General features: G+C 44.7%; 1 protein-coding gene across 1 annotated transcript; it reads left to right on the top strand.

The window, feature by feature from the left end:
• Positions 1 to 2,586: 2,586 nt before the first annotated feature.
• LOC137345836 (putative nuclease HARBI1) lies at positions 2,587 to 3,822 on the top strand. Its single transcript, XM_068009086.1, has one exon. The coding sequence runs from the start codon at positions 2,587 to 2,589 to the stop codon at positions 3,820 to 3,822; it is 1,236 nt and encodes a 411-aa protein (XP_067865187.1).
• The last annotated feature ends 15,408 nt before the right edge of the window (positions 3,823 to 19,230 follow it).

The raw sequence follows: 19,230 nt of genomic DNA, 5'->3' as shown, positions 1-19,230 counted from the left end.
ACCAGGTAATGCAGAGGTTATAGAAAGGTAGGAACTTAGAACAATCATCATCACTAGGGAAAAAGTACTGAGCAAACGATTGGGGTTGAAGGCAGACAAGTCCTCAGGGCCTGATGGTCTACATCCTAGGGTCTTAAAGGAAGTGGCAGTGGAGATAGTGGATCCATTGGTTATAATATTCCAAAATTCTCTGGATATGGGAAAGGTTCCAGTGGATTGGAAAAAAGATAATGTATCGCCCTTATTCAAAAAGGGAGGGAGGCAGAAAGTAGGAAACTATAGACCAGTTAGTTTAACATCTGTCGTTGGGAAAATGTTAGAATTCATTATTAAGGAAGTAATAACAGGACATTTAGAAAGTCAAAATGCAATCCATCAGAGTCAGCATGGTTTTATGAAGGGTAAATCGTGTTTGACTAATTTGCAAGAGTTCTTCGAAGCTTTAACAAACAAAGTTGATAATGGGGATCCTGTAGATGTAGTTTATCTGGACTTCCAGAAGGCATTTGATAAGGTGCCGCACAAAAGGTTAATACACAAGGTAAATTCACATGGGGTTAGGGGCAATTTATTAGCTTGGATAGAGGATTGGCTAACCAACAGAAAACAGAGAGTCTGGATAAATGGGTCTTTTTCTGGTTGGCAAGATGTAACTAGTGGGGTGCACGGGGTTCGGTCCTTGGGCCCCAACTATTTACATTCTATATAAATGACTTGGATGCAGGGATAGAAGGTACTATAGCCAAATTTGCAGATGATACTAAAATTCGTAGGACAGTAAGTTGCAATAAAGAAATAAGAAATCTACAAATGGATATGGATAGGTTAGATAAATGAGCCAAAATTTGGCAGATGGAGTTTAACGTGGATAAGTGTGAGGTTAGAAAGAATAGAAAGGCAAATTAATATCTAAATGGAGAGAAACTTCAGAGTGCTTCAGTGCAGAGGGATCTGGGTGTCCTTGTGCATGAATCGCAGAAAACTAGTTTGCAGGTACAGCAGGCGATTAGGAAGGCAAATGGAATTTTGGCATTTATTGCTAAAGGAATGGAGTATAAAAGCAGGGAAGTGTTGCTGCAACTGTACAAGGCATTGGTGAGACCCTACCTGGAGTATTGCATACAGTTTTGGTCACGTTACTTGAGAAAGGATGTAGTTGCATTGGAGGCAGTTCAGAGGAGGTCCATTAGATTGATTCCAGAGATGGGGGAGCTTGTCTTATGAAGAGAGATTGAGCAGTTTAGGCCTTTACTCTCTGGAGTTTAGAAGAACGAGAGGAGATCTAATTGAGGTATATAAGATGATTAAGGGGATTAACAAAGTAGACATAGAGAGGATGTTTCATCTTGTGGGGCAATCTAGAACAAGAGGTCATAGTTTTAGGATAAGGGGTAGCAGATTTAAAACAGAGATGAGGAGAAATTACTTCTCTCAAAGGGTCGTGAGTCTGTGGAATTCACCATCTCAGAGTGCAGTGGATGCCGGGACATTGGGTAAAGTTAAGGAGGAGATAGACAGATTTTTAAATAGAAATGGGTTGAAGGGTTATGGAGAATGGGCAGGAAAGTGGAGTTGAGGCCAAGATGAGATCAGCCATGGTCATATTGAATGGCGGAGCAGGCTCGAGGGGCTGAATTGCCTACTCCTGCTCCTAGTTCTTAAGTTCTTATGTTCTTGTCACGTTATGCTTATTCCAAATAAAATATAACCATTGTTACAAATGCAGATATCACTTCGAATCACTTTGGAACTACGGAGTGAAGGGGTTAAAGGGTTAATTAGCTTAAACCTCTAAATTCTAAAAGGGCACAGGGAGCAGGGGTGGGCTTGAGTTCTCTGGACATAAGGGTGAGGGAGACTTGTATTTATGGTTCTGTGCTACCAATGCAGGATTTGTTGGTTTGAATCCCACCAGGCCAAATGGTGCAGCTGAATTGAATAAATCTTGACTGGAATTCTACCGTTGAAAAACGGGAGTCTTACAAGGCATCCAAGATGTAAAATGGTGGTCGATGATGTTGGGTCGGATTCCGATGTCATGACGCATGAACGCCATTTTACGATGGCTGGACGTTGGGCGAGATCAAGGAGCCGCTCGCTGTCCGCTTACAATCAATTAAATGGCAATTGAGGTATTTAAAGCACCAGTTGACAGTCATTTTACAGTGGCTGTCAGATTTTATGGCCGTAAAATGAGTCGAAGGGCATCTCGGGAACCCAGCAGATTTAAAAACTGCAGCCAGTGAATCGGTGAGGGAATTGGAGGTACTGTTATGTTGGCTGGTTGTTCAATGTTATTTATTTGTGTGACTCTAAAGTTTGTGTGACTTTACAGTTTGTGCTACTTTCAGATTGTTCATCAGGGTTCCTCTGCGTGTTACACCTGATCGGGGCCCCAGCAGTATTAATTTCTTGGTTTAGAGGGTGGTGGTTGTGAGTGCCTTTCCTCACAGCAGGCTGATAAGACCTGAAGTAATACCATCTGTGGGACACAGCAGCAATGGGAATTGTGCACTCTGGAGATGGCTCATCTAATGAGGAGGACTACGCCCCAAGAGGGACAGGAGGACAACTGGCCAGGGGAATATGCAACCTGCAGGCCCAGTGCAGCCTCGTAATGGAGGAGGGGGAGAAGGTGGCAGAGTGGCCCAGGTGCAACCACCTGTCAGGAGACGTGCCTACCCTGCAGGCAGGGTCTACAGCCCGCGTTTGAGCTTCCTGCAACTGTCAGACCACCAGTGCCGAAGAAGACTGTGCCTGTCACGGGAGACTGTCACATCTCTGTGTGAGATACTGGCAATGGGGGTTGCATCCAACTGCGTGGGTGGCCATCCAATGCCAGTCGCACTGAAGGTAACAGTAGTGCTAAATTTCTATGCATCAGGCTCATTCCAGGCTTCATCGGCAGACATGTGCGGAGTCTCCCAAGCATCAGCGCATCACTGCATAAAGGTTGTTACCGAAGCCAACCATGCCAACCATTTTATCAACTTCAAGATGGACTTTGCCAGTCAAGCCGAGACAGCCAGAAGCTTCAGCACCATTGCTGGGTTCCCAATGGTCCAGGGCGTAATAGACTGTATGCATGTGGCCATTAGAGCACCTGCAGGTCAGTCAGGGGCCTTCATTAGTTTCCACTCAATGAATGTTCAGCTTGTGTGTGACCATTGTAAGGGAATCTTGCGGGTGTGTCCATGTTACCCTGCAAGCAGCCACAATGCTTTCATTCTGTGGAAATCCCAGGTGCCAGCACCATTCAGCCCTCCTGCACATCTGCAAGGCTGGATACTTGGCGACAGGGGTTATCCGCTGAAGACATGGCTGATGACACCGGTGAGGATCCCAAGGAATGATGCAGAGGAACGTTACAATGTGAGCCAGGCGACCACCAGAGTGACAATAGAACAGACTACAGGTCTTCTCAAAATGAGATTTAGGTGTCTCAATCACTCAGGTGGAGCCCTGCAGTACTTGCCGTCAAGGGTCTCCAGAATTATTGTCGTCTGCTGTGCCTTACATAACCTGGCGATGGAGAGGGGAGATTCCCTGGCGGATGATCAAGGTCAGCATGTGTCTTCCTCAGACAAGGATGGTGATACAGATGGGGAAGAGGGGCCACAGCCACCTGACCAGCAGGGAGATGGAGCTGAAGGTCAGGTGGAGTTGAGTGCAAGGGAGACCCGGGAGGGGGGAGACTCTAATACTCAGGCATTTCTCCTGAACAGAGTCTCAGGAACACCCTCTGACACCCTGGGAGTATGCAGTGCTGATGTCACTGGCAGAGGGGACAAGGAGTTGCAGGATGCATCAGGAGTGATATGAGAGGAACTCCCATATGAAATCTGCTGCTGCCCCTGTGTGCTCCTGAGGCTCGATTGGTCCTCAGTGCTAACCTCAGAGGGATCAGCAGCCTCAAACTGTTGCATGCGCATCAGATTCTGTTCTCTGATGCTCTGGTCCAAGGAGGCCACTCTTGCATGGCATCCAGATCAGCCCCTCCACTGCAGCCAGATGGAGGCCAGATGGACAGATGACAGAGAATGTGTGGCACTTAGACCCTGGGTGGACATCTCCAGTCTCTGAGTCACAGCATGCAAAGTCTCTGGTAACTCCGCCAGATCTCCACACACCAGACCCTGCACCTGAAGCATCTCCTGCCGAATGGATGTCAGCAGAGGTTGACGTATGAGGAGAGATTGAGTCGGTTAAGATTATATTCTCTGGAGTTCAGAAGAGTGAAGGAGGATCTCATAGAAACCTATAAAATTCTAACAGGACTTGACAGGGTAGATGCAGGAAGGATGTTCCCGATGGTGGGGGAGTCCAGAACCAGGGGTTTAAGGATACGGGGTAAACCTTTCAGGACTGAGATGAGGAGAAATTTCTTCACCCAGAGAGTGGTGAACCTGTGGAATTGGCTACCACAGAAAGCAGTTGAGGTCAAAACATTGTATGTTTTCAAGAAGGAGTTAGATGTAGCTCTTCGGTCTAAAGGGATCAAAGGGTATGGGGCGAAAGCGGGAACAGGTTATTGAGTTGGATGATCAGCCATGATCATAATGAATGGCGGAGCAGGCTCGAAGGGCTGAATGGCCTACTCCTGCTCCTATTTTCTATGTTTCTGGCCAGGTGCACCGGCCTCGCCATCAGTTATAGCGTATCCTCCGTCCTCCCCTGCTAGCATTAATGCATCATCCTCCAGTCGGCTCAGACATGCAAGGTTGGCCATGCCACCACTGGTCTGGCACCTCTCACAGGCATTATGTGCCTTATTCCCCTGTGTATACACAAAGGACTTAGTTAAGGCATATCACTTGGAAGATCACCCACTCACCCCTTGGGCTGAGTGCTGCATCTCAAAGCAATGCCAGTGAAGTTCAGGGATGGAACACATCTGGACCACTCAGCGTCACAGATGTGCCATCATGCGGTCCAAGACATGGCTGCAGCCAAGCACTGGACAAGGATGGCTTCCACCTTGCAGCTTCAGCATTCATTGACCCTCCCGTGTTACATTAAAGATGAGATGAGTGCGGAATGCCCCTTACCCGGGCAGAGCGCATAAGGTCATTGACCCGCTTGTGGCATTGGGGTCATATCTGCCTAACAAAGCTGTGGCTGCTGACCTCCTCCGCTACCTCCAGGCAAGCCTTCTGTGTGACTTAGGGAGGCCTCCTTCTTCCATCGGATAGGAAGAGGAGCTCCTGCCTTGCCCCAGCTGCCTGGAGGAGGACATGTGAAGAAGCGGGGGGCCATGCAGCTACTTCTCTCTCCCTTCCTGCAGGCAGGCTCTGTTGGATGTCTGATTTTGCTAAAGTGTTGGCTTGCTGAGCACTTTCTGATCTCCTACGGTCCTTTCAGCCTCAGACCTTTGCTTTTTCCTCGCATATGTCCAGTGTCTCCTATGAACGTCCTCCTTCTTGCTTCAGGTAAGCCTTTATGAACCACAGAGATTGCTGAAAGCCTTTTTAAATGGCTTTCAGCAGACTCTTCCGAAACTCGCCCCCGTCCCCACTGACGCTCAGCCTCCCACCCGCGAGCCCTTTTCTGGCAGAAGTACACCACGGGGCCACTAATTGGCTGCCCCGCGCGCGATACTGGCGGCCATGAATTGTGGAGCGGGAGCGGGTTCTTCACCCGCCTCCGCCTCTTCGGACTCTGAGCTGCCGTCAACAGTAAAATTCCAGCCCTTGTCAATTTGTGGCCGATGCCAGACATTCATGATGAAAAGGGTTGAAGTAAAACTGCTTGAGGGAAGGGATCCTATCACTGTGATGAAATATAGGTATAATAGGCTTTATTAGGTAGAATTAATATATTATACCTTTTAGAAATAAAAATTGAATAAATGGTTAGTTTTCAAGACTCACTGAAATTCCCTTTAAGGGCAGAGTTAAAAATCCATGAACATCCCTGTTACAATGGAACGTGAACCAGAATCACCTTTTAAGTTAAAAAATCCATTCCCAAGTTCTCTGCTACATTGGAATTAGAAGATGAAACACACCAAGATATGCTATACGTGGTCTATACTGATAACTATAATCCTAATTAGTTGATAATGTTAATGATATAGACAAACTGACTTAAGGAGATGGTACAAGGTATCATCATAGAACCATCACAGATGATCAATCACAAAATGAAATGTTATCTACATAAACCCAATTTAACCCAAAAAGGAAAAAAACCCAGTTACTGCACAAATTTAATTAAAAATCTTTTAAGTATAAGACACATTTATGAAGCTAAGTAAACAATAAAACAAAGTCTTAGTGTTAACTATAAAACACTACAAGCATTTTGACCAGATAAAAACTCACAACTTCACGAGAAGGGAATTCTCAGCAGATAATTAATTGGGAATAAATAGGTCATGATATTACCATATATGGACAATGAATGTGGGGAAAAACATGCACAGAAAGGTAACGCCTACATTGCAAAAGATGAGTTAATAGATTAGAAACAGTATAAGCATGAGAGTTTTGAATCAAAAAATCAGAAGTATTGAATTCCTCATCAATGCTTCTCAACCTGTGGTAAGAACGGATGACTGCATGACAGGAGAATTCTGTTCTTAACTGAGAGTGTTTTGGCTTGAAAGGGAAGAGGCTTACTTAGGGAATTTAAGGTAACAGATTACTTTGAATTTTGATGGATATTCTAAGATATTTTGCTGTAACGTTGTCAAGGCTGAACCTTTGGATTCTATTTTAGAAATAAGATTATGTTTTACATCTCTTAGTAATCTTTGATATTGGAGTATACTTATCCATTTAAAGTGTATTGCATGTTCAATTCTTTAATAAATATATAAAAGTTAATAAATCGTCTCATGTAGCATTCTGTATACACCCACAAGAACCCCCCTCTCTGTGTCTCCTTTAGTGGGGAGACACTCATTGAAGAGAGTTTCCCAGACCCTTATAATATCTGGGGTTTTTAAGACTTAGCCATAATTATTAAAAAATAGCATATCTGAAAGATAATAATATTCTCTGTTAGTTTTCTTTCTTTAAGGGAAGACTAGTGCAGTTCTTCAGACTCAAACATGTGTCTGTAGGAATCTGTCTAGTTTGAACTTAATTAGAGGAGGCTCATAAGGATGTACACTTGATTTGGTTTAGTCCCGATATGGGGTTAAAGTCATAAATCACTTCATCACTGATAGAAGGACTGTGCTACATGGGAATCCAGGCACAAGCCACATAGTTGACTCCTTTATGTTCGAAGAACAATTAGGTGTTGATAAAAAAACTTCCAAATCTCTCGTGACCTTGATTCAGTAAGTAAGGACACGGTCACACTGGGATAGATTCAGAACAGATCTAGCAGCTCAAAACTGGGCATCTGTGAGATGCTGTGGGCCATCAGCAGCAGCAGAATCGCATTCAACCACAAACTGTAAACTCAAGGCCCGGTATATCTCTCACTCTACCATTACCATCAAGTCAGGGGATCACCCCTGGTTCAATGAAAAGTGCAGGAGCACATGCCAGGAGCAGAACCAGGCACACCTAAAAATTAGGTGCCAACCTGGTGAAGCTGCAACACAGGCTTACATGCATGCTAAACAGTGAAAACAGCAGGCGATAGTCAGAGCTGATCGATCCCACAACAAATGGATCAGATCAAAGCTCTGCAATCCTGCCACATCCAGTTGTGAACTGTGGAGGACTAGTAACCAACACACCGGAGGAGGAGGCTTCACAAACATCCCAATCTCAATGATGGGGGAGCTCAGCACGTTACTGCAAAAAAAAAGCATCACAGATCCAATTTTCAGCCAATTCAATTCAGTCCGCGTGATAGCAAGAAACGACTGAAGGCACTGGATACTGCAAAATAAAGGCCTGCTCGGGTCTGGAAAAAAAACCCGACCTGAACCCGACTGAACCACATTGGACCCGAGCCCGACCTGACCCAAGTCCTTCCATTTTTCCCATGCCTGAGCCAACCCAAGCCGAGCCCGACCTGACCATAGTGCACTCACTGTACTTACCACTTTTGGATGGATGGAATGGAAGGAAGCTGCAGCCTGAGCACGGTGATGTCATAGAGATGCTCACTCGCTCACTGCGCAGACTCAGAGTCTGTTTAGTCCAGATGCACGTTTCCCTCCTTGACGTCCCGGACTCCCAGCTCAGGCAGGCTTTTCAAATTTTGACGCTTACGTACTCAACTTCCCTTTTCCTCCCAGCAGAGCAAAAGGTAGTACTGTGTGTGCCCGATCCAGATCCGGCCCGACCTGGACCCGGCCCGACCCGAGCCCGAAAGCTGGACCTGGAAGAGCGACCGGGACCCGACCCAAACCCCACAACTGTCGTTGGGTCCCGTCGGGTTTAGGTCAGGTAGCAGGCCTTTATTGCAAAGGCTATGGGCCCTGACAAGATTCCGGCAATAGTACTGAATACTTGTGCTGCAGAACTTGCTGCGCCGTTAGCCAAGCTGTTCCAGTACAGTTACAACACTGGCATCTACCCAAGAATGTGGAAAATTGCCCAGTGTATGTCCGGTCCACAAAAAGCAGGACAAATCCAGTCCAGCCAATCACCACCTCATCAGTCTACTCTCAATCATCAGCAAAGTGATGGAAGGTGTCGTCGACAGTGCTATAAAGCGGCATTTACTCAGCAACAACCTGCTCATCGATGTTCAGTTTGGGTTCTGTCAGGACCACTCGGCTCCAGACCTCATTACAGTCTTTTTCCAAACATGAACAAAATAGCTGAACTCCAGAGGTGAGGTGAGAGTGACTGCCCTTGATATCAAGGCAGCATTTGACCGAGTATGGCATCAGGAGCCCTAATAAAATTGAAGTCAATCGGAATCAGGGGGAAAACTCTCCACTGGTTGGAATCATACCTAGCGCAAAGGAAAATGGTTGTGGTTGTTGGAGGCCAAACATCTCAGTCCCAGGCCATCACTGCAGGAGTTTCTCAGGGTAGTGTCCTAGGCCAACCATTTTCAGCAGCTTCATCAATGACCTTCCCTCCATCATAAGGTAAGAAGTGGGGATGTTCGCTGATGATTGCACAATGTTCAGACCATTCGCGACCTAGACAACATTCCAGTTTGGGCTGATAAGTGGCATGTAATATTTGTGCCACACAATGCCAGGCGATGACAATCTCCAAGAGAGAATTCAACCATTTCCCCTTGACTTTCAATGGCTTTGCCATTGCTGAATCCCCCACAACCAACATCCTAGGGGTTCCATTGACCATAAACGTAACTTAGACCAGCCAGATAAATACAATTACTACAAGAGCAGGTCAGAAGCTGTGAATTCTGTGGCAAGTAATTCATCTCCAGATTCCCCAAGGTCTTTCCACCATCTACAAGGCACTAGTCAGGAATGTGATGGAATACACTCCACTTGCCTGGTTGAGTGCAGCTGCAACAACACTCAAGAAGCTCAACATCATCCATGACAAAGCAGCATGCTTGATCGGCACCCGATCCACCACCTTAGCAGTTATTCCCTCCATCACAGGCGCACCGTGGCTGCAGTGTGTGCTGTCGACAAGATGCACTGCAGCAACTCGTGAAGCCTCCTTCAGACAGCATCTTCCAGATCTGTGACCACTACCACCTGGAAGGACAAGGGCAACAGATGCATGGGAGCACCACCAAGTCACACACCATCCTGACTGGGAACTACATCGCTGTTCCTTCACTGTCGCTGCGTCAAAATCCTGGAACTCCCTTCCTAACAGCACTGTGGGTGTACCTACCCCACATAGACAGCAGCAGTTCAAGAAGGCAGCTCACCACCACCTTCTCAAGGGCACTATCAACATCCTAGGGGTTACCATTGACCAGAAACTGAAATGGAGTAGTCATATAAATACCGTGGCTACAAGAGCAGGCCAGAGGCTAGGAATCCTGCAGCGAGTAACTCACCTCCTGACTCCCTAACGCCTGTCCATCATCTTCAAGGAACAAATCAGGAATGTGATGGAATACTCTCCACTTGCTTGGATAGGTGTAGCCCCAACAACACTCAAGAAGCTCGACACCATCCAGGACAAAGCAGCCCGCTTGATTGTCACCGGATCCACAAACATTCACTGCCTCCACCACCGATGCACATTGGCAGCAGTGTGCACCATCTATAAGAAGTACTGCAGCAATGCACCAAGGCTCCTTCGACAGTACCTTCCAAACCTGTGACCTCTACCAACTAGAAGGACAAGGGCAGCAGATGCATGGGAACACCACCACCTGCAAGTTCCCCTCCAAGTCACACACCACCCTGACTTGGAACTATATCACCATTCCTTCACTGTCGCTGGGTCAAAATCCTGGAACTCCCAAAAGCACTGTGGGTGTACCTACCCCACATGAACTGCAGCTGTTCAAGAAGGCAGCTCACCACGACCTTCTCAAGGGCAATTAGGGATGGGCAATAAATGCTGGCCTGGTAGCAATGCCCAGATCCCATGAAATGAATTTTAAAAATAATTAGGGATGGGCAATAAATGCTGGTCTTGCCAGTGATGTTCACATCCTAGTTTAATGTGTACACATTTTTCCCTCAAATGAAACTCCAGCAAGTGTACAAATCTCCCCTGGTGTGTACACACAAAATCCCAATTACAGTAGATTCTTATTCAAGGCAAATTGGGATTTGCACTAACATTAAATATAGACAACAAACAGGCACAAAGTCACAGGGTCAGACAAACATAGTTGACTGCATTAATTAAAGGGCTGTCTCAGACTGCCTGGTTTTATACATAAGCACAGAGATAATTTATTCAGTTCCTTTAAATGCCATATAGGGGGGCACAGAGATCGTGACAGGCAGAGAATGAGTGACAAACAGAGAGACAGTGACAAATGGAATGAGCAAGAGAAGGAGATAGAGGATGAAATAGACACAGGGAAAAAGAGAGACACAGGGAAAAAGAGAGATAGAGACAGAGCTGGGGATAGGTCGAGAAGCAGAGAGGAGGGAGGAATAGGGATGGACAGAGAAAGAGGGAGAGAGAAGAGACTGAAACAAAGAAACAGACAAGACAAGGACAGAAACAGAGAGTAAAGAAAAAGACAGTGATAGAGAGAGTAGAGAGCAAGAGATAGAAAGAGACAGAGGAAGAGACAGTGACAAAAAGAAGAGAGAAAAGTCAGAGCGTGTGGAGGTTGGGGGAAAGTAGCAGAATGCTCTGTAAAGAGTTTAATAAGCTTAGTTCAATATGGTACAGCCATTTAAAAGTCCATGCTGGTTCAACCTTCTATTAGAAGAAGAACCTGATTTCACCTTCTATTAGAGACTCTAGTAGTTTATCAATAACTAAAGCAAGGCCAATGGGCCTTTAATGTTCTGCCTTATCACTGGCTGTTTTTTATGCAGGGATTCTCCACCTATTAGCGAATAACCTGTCTGTTTAGGCTTGGATAGGTAGAATTGCCATTTGGTGCCCATTTGGGAGAGTGTCAGGATGTGGCCATGAGAGAAGTTCAGCTTTTAGTCAATATATCAAGCCCATGTTCACTAACAGTATTACCTTGTCAACATATAAAAGAAATGATACAACAGGTCAAAATTTAAGGAAGTTAAGTTAAATAAGCATTTGCTAGGTGTGGGATTATAGAAAGGTCATAAGTACACCATATGTCGTGCTGACATAAAACAAAATACTGTAGGTTGAGAATTTCATAGACTGTGCTAACACTTGCATCCACTGCACAAGGGAATTTCTGCTCTAGGACCCTTAGAGTGAACCATGTGTGGACCGTGAAGTGCCACTGGAACCCCATTTGCCAGGACGGTATGCGCAAACCGAATTTTAAACGTTACCAAAAAAAAAATCTGCCCTATTAAAATGATTTGCTGAATTTTAAATCTTGAGATTTGTATGAACCTAATTATAATCCAGGTTAGCAAAGCTATGAAAAGTGAAAACAGGGCACTGGGGTTAATCTCCAGTGGAATGAACTTCAAAAGCTGAGATGTTCAGTGAACTTGTATGAAACCTTCATTACACTACACTTGGAACACAGCAAGCTCTGACACCCATATGACAAAGGAAAAATACAAAAAAAGAATTGCAAGAGTGCATACATATTGGGAAAGACTCATCAGGCTGGGGCTGTCTTCTGTAGAAAGGTGAAGTGACCTGATAGAGGTCTTTAACATTATGAAGGAGTTCAATAGATTAAGCTTAGACAAAATATTTCAACTTGTGGCACATCCAAAACTAAATATAAGATAGTCACTAATAAGTCCAACAAGGAAATCAGGAGAAATTCCTTTACTCCGAGTGGTGAGAATGTGGAACTCATTACCATATGGAGTGGTTGTGGCAATAGCATAGTTGCACTTAAGGGGAAGCTAGATAAACACATGAAGGAGAAAGGAATAGAGGGACTTGTTGATAGGGAGTGATGAACCAAATAGAGTGGAAGAGGGTTTGTATGGAGTTTAAACACCAGCATAGACCATTTGAGCCAAATTACCTGTTTCTGTGCTGTAAATATTATGTAATTGCAGAATGCATCGAGAGCTGTTCCACAATAAAAACAGAACGTGCTGGAAATACACAGCAGATCTGGCAGCATCTGTAGAGAGAGTAACAGAGTTAACGTTTCAGGTCTGTAACCTTTTATCAGAACTGGTAAAGGTTAGAAACATAATAGACTTTGAGCAAGTGGATGGGGGAGGGGCGAAGAAGAACAAAAGGGGAGATGTGTGATATGGCAGAGGGCAGGAGAGATTAAATGACAAAGATGCCATGGGACAAAAGACAAAGGGAGTAGTCAGAGCCATAGAAAAAGACAAAGCATTTGTCCATAGATAGAGTTAATGGTTAAATAATGAACAACTCTGTATGAAAAGAAAAAACTGAAAAACTTTTTTCTACCATGTGCCATTCAAAATGGCATTCATGGTCTGAAGATGTTGAACACAATGTTGAGTCCAGAGGGCTTTAGAGGGCCTAATTGGAAGATGGGGTGCTGTCCCTCAAGCTTGCAGCTTCACTGGAACACTGCAACAGGCCAAGGAGAGAAATGTGGGCGTGAGAGTAGGGTTACGACCAATTGAGAAAGAGGTCTAGGGTTCCTGTTCAGCCTTCACCTGGTCTTACTGTAACAGGATTTTAATTTTAAACACACTGTGCTTTTAGCACCCCCTTTGGTGAATCCTTGTTCACCCCTTTCCAATTATAAGGCAAAGAAAACAGCACAAACAGATTTTCTTGGGTTTAAAGAAGAAAAGTTGAAATTTTATTAAACTTAAACTCTGATTCAGTTAACGCTAATGGATACATGACACACCCACACGAGCATGCATACGCGAAACAGACATGCAAATAGAGACAGAAAGAGCAGTAGAAATATCGTAGAAAAGTTTGAGGCAATATCTGAAGAGGGTTTGTTATGGTTCTCCGAGCTCACTGTAGAGTCCTTGATTGTCCGTAGATCTTTCTTTTCGTTGGGGCCCAGTATTCTTCTTAAACCTGGTTCACTGGAGTAGACTTTTCTCTTGGTGTTCATGTGTCTTCAGTGTATTTGGAGTTCTGTGAGTAAGAGATGGGAGCAGACAGGAGAGGCTGTGGCGAGCCAGCCAGGAGAGGTCTTTTCAATCCAGGAGCAAACAGACACTCTGAGTTCCAAACTGTTGCTGCAATTTAAAACAAAAGCTCCCCAGCTTAGTCAGCAGGTTAGTTACATGACCAACTGGTCTAATCACTTCTGGCTTTGTAGATTGTCTTGTCCTAGCAGACCCTGGAATGTCTCCTCTACACGCAATACCTGGTGATCAAAGGTCCATTGTGGGTTAAGTTGGAGCAAGGAATAGCCCCTTTGTACTTTCAAGCACTGTCTGTTAATATGCAAAAGTCTTTCCAGCCAAGTGTCCATTGTGGGTTTTTTTTTAACAAGTTCTTTCTTTTCTCTATTAACAGTTTAAAATCCATGTTCATATGGCAAAATTCATGTGCCTCATTCTTGACAGATGGGTTCTGCATGACACCTCCACACCCAAGGGAATGAAATGCAATTTGAGAAAATATAAGATACAGAAAAAAAAACATGCATTTTTCTCATTCATTCCCATCCATTCATAAATCCTAAAACTTATTACAATTGCCCCTTTTTGGCCTTCCAATAAATATACGGTTCTTTGGGGAAGTTTTTCTTCAATTTGCCCATTTCCATGGCTGCCTAGGGTCTTTGAGGTGTTTTAATAGCCCTGAGTTGGAATTTTTTCTAAGAGAGTCAGTAGTGGGCGGGTCTATCCTGAACTCTCTTTCAGTGCTTTGCTGAGTCATGCAAATGCTTTTGACTTCAAGGGATAGGTGGTTCACTTTGTTTCTGACTGTGTGGAAGGATTCTTTGCTCATCTCCCCTTTGTCCTCAGGGACACTCCTGCCTGCAGGTATTTCTGCAGACTCTACTCCATTTTTTAAATAGTAGAAATCAGGGACTCCCTCTGCTTCATTTTCAGAGTGGGCAGTCTGTGCTAACTCTCACAATACTGGGTTGGCTCTCTGACTCTCACCTAGGGAAAATTTATTTAATTAATTCCCTTGGTCTCCTAACTTTCCAAAGAAAGTCTCAGACAGACAGACTTGGCCATCTGCCTGCAGTGCCATGCAGTCTCCTCTGGGATACTGCAGGGGTCTGTCTCCTGCCACTGCCCTGTCTCTCTGACCTCCTGTGATCCTTCTTTCACTACTGAGTGGGCTACCACCTTCACCCCCACCAGATCATTACCTAGGAGTGGGTCAACCCCATCCACAAGCAAACTAGGGACAATCCCTATGGTCACCGGTCCTGAAACTAAATCACACTCCAGGTATACAGGTACAGACATACATTGCCCTCCAATACCATTCACCATCATTCTGGTGTTCACTGCACTCTCTAGGGGAAAGGTCAGGCCTTTTCCCAGTAAAAGGGATCCAGTGTTCCCTGTGTCCCTGAGAATCTCTATGGGCTTGCTTGTCCCACTCGAGGAGTATGGGGTTACTTTCCCTTCTGTTACAAAGCCCTGATAATCTTCAGGAATCCTATTAGCTTTTCCTGCATTTGCAGTAGTAAGCTTCCTGGGTTACACTCTTACTGCAGTTAAAGCCACAGCTTGTTCTGCTGTGCTTTGCATCAGGGTCCCACCTTCACTGAGCGGGTGTGCCTCGATCAACCCTACCAGTTTTCTCTTTAGTTTCCAGCAGTCAGCTTTTAAATTCCCTGCTTTATTATAATGGAAGCAACAGGTCTCCAGGTTTCACTCTTGCTCACAGCACCTTCCTTTCTGGTTAGAGGAGGACCCCTTGTATCTCCTGCTTTTCTTTCTCTCCCAGGACTGCTTGGGCTCCAATCAACTTACCACCCTTTGTCCTTTTCGGAGTTGTGGGGATGATTAGGAAAGGTTCTCCCCTGGAAAACCGACTTATAAACTAAAGAAAACTCATGGCCAGCAAGGCTGCTTGCCAGGCTCTCTGTACCCGCTGCTCCTCTACATGGGTCTTTATGGAGAGTGGGAGAGAGTGTTTAAATTCCTCTAACAGAATTACTTCTCTGAGATTCTCATAGCTGAGCTGTACTTTAACAGCCCTCAGCCACTGGTCAAAAGCCAGCTGCTTATTTCTTTCAAACTCCAGATAAGTTTTATTAGCTTGCATCCTGATGGTTCTAAACTTTTGGTGATAGGCTTCGGGTACTAATTCATATGCCCCAAGCATAGCATTTTTGTCAGTTCATAATTTGATGAACTCTCAACTGGCAACAGGGAATAAGCCTCGTGGGCTTTTCCGGTTAGTTGGTTATGCAATAAAAGAGGCCAGGTCTCAGCTGGCCATTTTGGTTGCCTTGCCAGTTTCTCAAAGGACACAAAAATGCCTCCACATCTACCTCATTGAATTTTGGAATTAGTTGAGTTAGTTTTAACAATTCTGTACCCAGCCCTGAATTACGCTCCTTCATATTGGCCATACTTTCACTGGGATTACTCTGTCGCCCCCTCCCCCCCCAGTTAACTCAAGCTGCTTCAGCTCTCTCTCTTTGCATTTCTTCTGGAATATTCTTTCTCTCTCCCTCTCCTGTCTTTCATTTTCTATGTGTTCCTTCTGGAAGGCTCTTTCTTTCTTCCTCTCCTGCCTCTGTCTCTCTTTTTTCCTTTCCTCAAATCCAAGTTTCCTTTGTTCCAGTTGTACCTTTACTAGCAGTACCCTGTCAGGGTCTGCTTCTAACACTGCTTCTGCTTCTTCAGATTCAACGGAAAAATGGTTGGCCACTAGCCTTAGGAGTTCAGACTTCCTAGCCTTGCCACGTACAGTGATCCCATACTGCTCAGCCATTTTCCTTAACTCCTCCACAGACAGTGATTTTAACTTATCCCAAGTTACTTCACTCTGGCTTGGAGAACTAATAGTTTCAGTTGCAGACATGTTAGTATTCAAGCACACACAACCACAAGAAAACCTGTATTAAATTCTTGCTCTTTTTTTTTGATTGGGAACAATTTAGCTTCCCATTTCCAATTTCTTTCGTTTGTCTGTGGGTCAATTCCGGACACTACCACCCAAATTTCTGTTACGACCAGGTGAGAAAGGGGTCTAGGGTTCCCTTTCAGCCTTCACCTGGTCTTACCGTAACAGGGTTTTAATTTTAAACACACCGTGTTTTTAGCTCCCATTTGGTGAATTCTTGTTCACAGCTTTCCAGTTATAAGGCAAAGAAACAGATTTTCTTGGGTTTAAAGAAGAAAAGTTGAAATTTTATTAAACTTAAACTTTAATTCAGTTAATGCCTCCGGATAAACGATGCACCCATGTTAGCATGCATATGCGATACACACATGCAAATAGAGACAGAACACACAGCAGATGAAATATCATGGAAATGTTTGAGGCAATATCTGAAGAGGGTTTGTTATGGTTCTTCGAGCTCACTGTAACGTCCTTGATGTAGGTAGATCTTGTTTTTTGTTGGGGCCCAGTATTCTTAAATTGTTCACTGCAGGAGATTTTTCTCTCTTGGTGTTCATGTGTCTTCAGTGGATTTGGAGTTCTGTGAGTAAGAGATGGGAGCAGACAGGAGAGGCTGTGGCGAGCCAGCCAGGAGAGTTCTTTTCAATCCAGGAGCAAACAGACATTCTGAGTTCTTAACTGTTGCTGCAATTTAAAAAAACACCCAAGTTGGTCAGCAGGTTAATCACATGACAACTGGTATAACCACTTCTGGCTTTGTGGTTTGTCTTGTCCTAGCGGACCCTGGAATGTCTCCTCTGCACACGTTACCTGGTGATCAAAGGTCCATTGTGGGTTAAATTGGAGCAGGGAATACCCTCTTTCTCCCTTCAAGCACTTTCTGTTAATATGCAAATGTGTTCCAGGCAAGGGTCCATTGTGCTTTCTTTTTTTAACAAGTTCTTTCTTCACTCCAGTAACAGTTTAAAATCAATGTTCATATGGCAAAATTTATGTGCATCATTCTTGGGAGGTGGGTCCTGCATGACAGTAGGGTGATGAAGCAAAATGCAAACAACCATGAACTTGGTGTCTTTTTTTTATTCATTCATGGGATATGCGCGTCGCTGGCCAGGCCAGCATTTATTGCCCATCCCTAATTGCCCTTGAGAAGGTGGTGGCGAGCTGCCTTTTTGAACCACTGCAGTCCATGTGGGGTAGGTATACCCACAGTGCTGTTAGGAAGGGAGTTCCAGGAAGGAACAGCGATATAAATCCAAGTCAGGATGATGTGTGACTTGGAGGGGAACTTGCAGGTGGTGGCATTCCCATGCATTTGCTGCCCTTGTCCTTCTAGTTGGTAGAGGTCGTGGGCTTGGAAGGTGCTGTCCAAGGAGCCTTGGTGCATTGCTGCAGTGCATCTTGTAGATGGTACACACTGCTGCCACTGTGTGTCGGTGGTGGAGGGAGTGAATGTTTGTAGATGGGTTGCCAATCAAGCAGGCTGCTTTATCCTGGATGGTGTCGAGCTTCTTGGGTGTTGTTGGAGCTGTACCCATCCAGGCAAATGGAAAGTATTCCATCACACTCCTGATTTGTGCCTTGTAGATGGTGGACAGGCTATGGGGAGTCAGGAGGTGAGTTACTTGCTGCAGGATTCCTGGCCTCTGACCCACTCTTGTAGCCATGGTATATATATGGCTGCTCCAATTCAGTTTCTGGTCAATGGTAGCCCCTAGGATGCTGATAGTGGGGGATTCAGCGATGGTAATGCCGTTGAATGTCAAGGGGAGATGGTTAGATTCTCTCGTTGGAGATGGTCATTGCCTATGAAGTAAAATGCAAGCAACCATAAACCTGGGGTCATGCTTGAGGATTGACCTGTCCCGTGTTGTAGTTAATGATGGACTCAATGCCTCCTTTATATAATTCAAGAAACCTAACACTAGTTATTTATTTTTCATTTTCATGAATTTAAGTTCTTATTATTAATCATAATATTTTCAAATAAACCACAGTTTTATCCCTCCCCTTCTGCTTTTCACTATTACTGAATTGAAATGGAGAGTTTCGAGATTTTTTTGCTGGGGAGTGGGGGGAAATGGTGGTTGATTCTTTGCTTCTATACAGGCAGCAGAGACTCACAATGGAGTGCACAGCTTAATAGGAAGCAGCAGATAACTGCTTCAGTCTGGATTGCATGGGGAAGCCCAATCTCTGAGTGTTGGTTTGCTGTTGAAGTTCCTCCCCCATATCACTGGCCATTTGTGATATGATTGCTGTTTGTGGTATATATTAATGATTTGGATTTAAATGTGGGAGGTATAATCGGGAAATTTGCAGATGACTCAAAAATTGGCTGTGTGGTTGATACTGAAGAGGATAGCGGTAGGCTCCAGAATGATATCAGTGGTTTGGTTGAGTGGACGGAAAAGTGACAAATGGAATTCAATCTGGAGATGTGTGAGATGATGCATTTTGGAAGGGCAAACAAAGCAAGGAAATACATAATAAATGGGAGGATGTTGAGACGGGTAGAAGAAGTGAGAGACCTTGAAGTGCATGTCCACAGGTCCCTGAAGGTGGCAGGACAGATAGATAGAGTGATGAAGAAGGCATATGGAATGCTTTCCTTTATTGGTCGAGGTATAGAATACAAAAGCAGGGATGTAATGCTTGAACTGTATAAAACACCACATTACAGAAAGGACATAATTGCTCTGGAGAGAGTACAGAGGAGATTTATAAGAATGTTGCCAGGACTTGAAAGTTGCAGTTATGAGGAAAGATTGGATCGGCTAGGGATGTT

Source organism: Heterodontus francisci, chromosome 29 (genome assembly GCF_036365525.1).
Source record: "Heterodontus francisci isolate sHetFra1 chromosome 29, sHetFra1.hap1, whole genome shotgun sequence".
Taxonomy (NCBI): Eukaryota; Metazoa; Chordata; class Chondrichthyes; order Heterodontiformes; family Heterodontidae; genus Heterodontus; species Heterodontus francisci.
The sequence above is the reverse complement of the archived record's forward strand: the minus strand, read 5'-3'. Positions and strand labels throughout refer to the sequence as shown.

Coding starts and splice junctions, on each gene's coding strand:
- LOC137345836 (XM_068009086.1), top strand. CDS start 2,587: ATGCAACCTGCAGGCCCAGTGCAGCCTCGTAATGGAGGAGGGGGAGAA.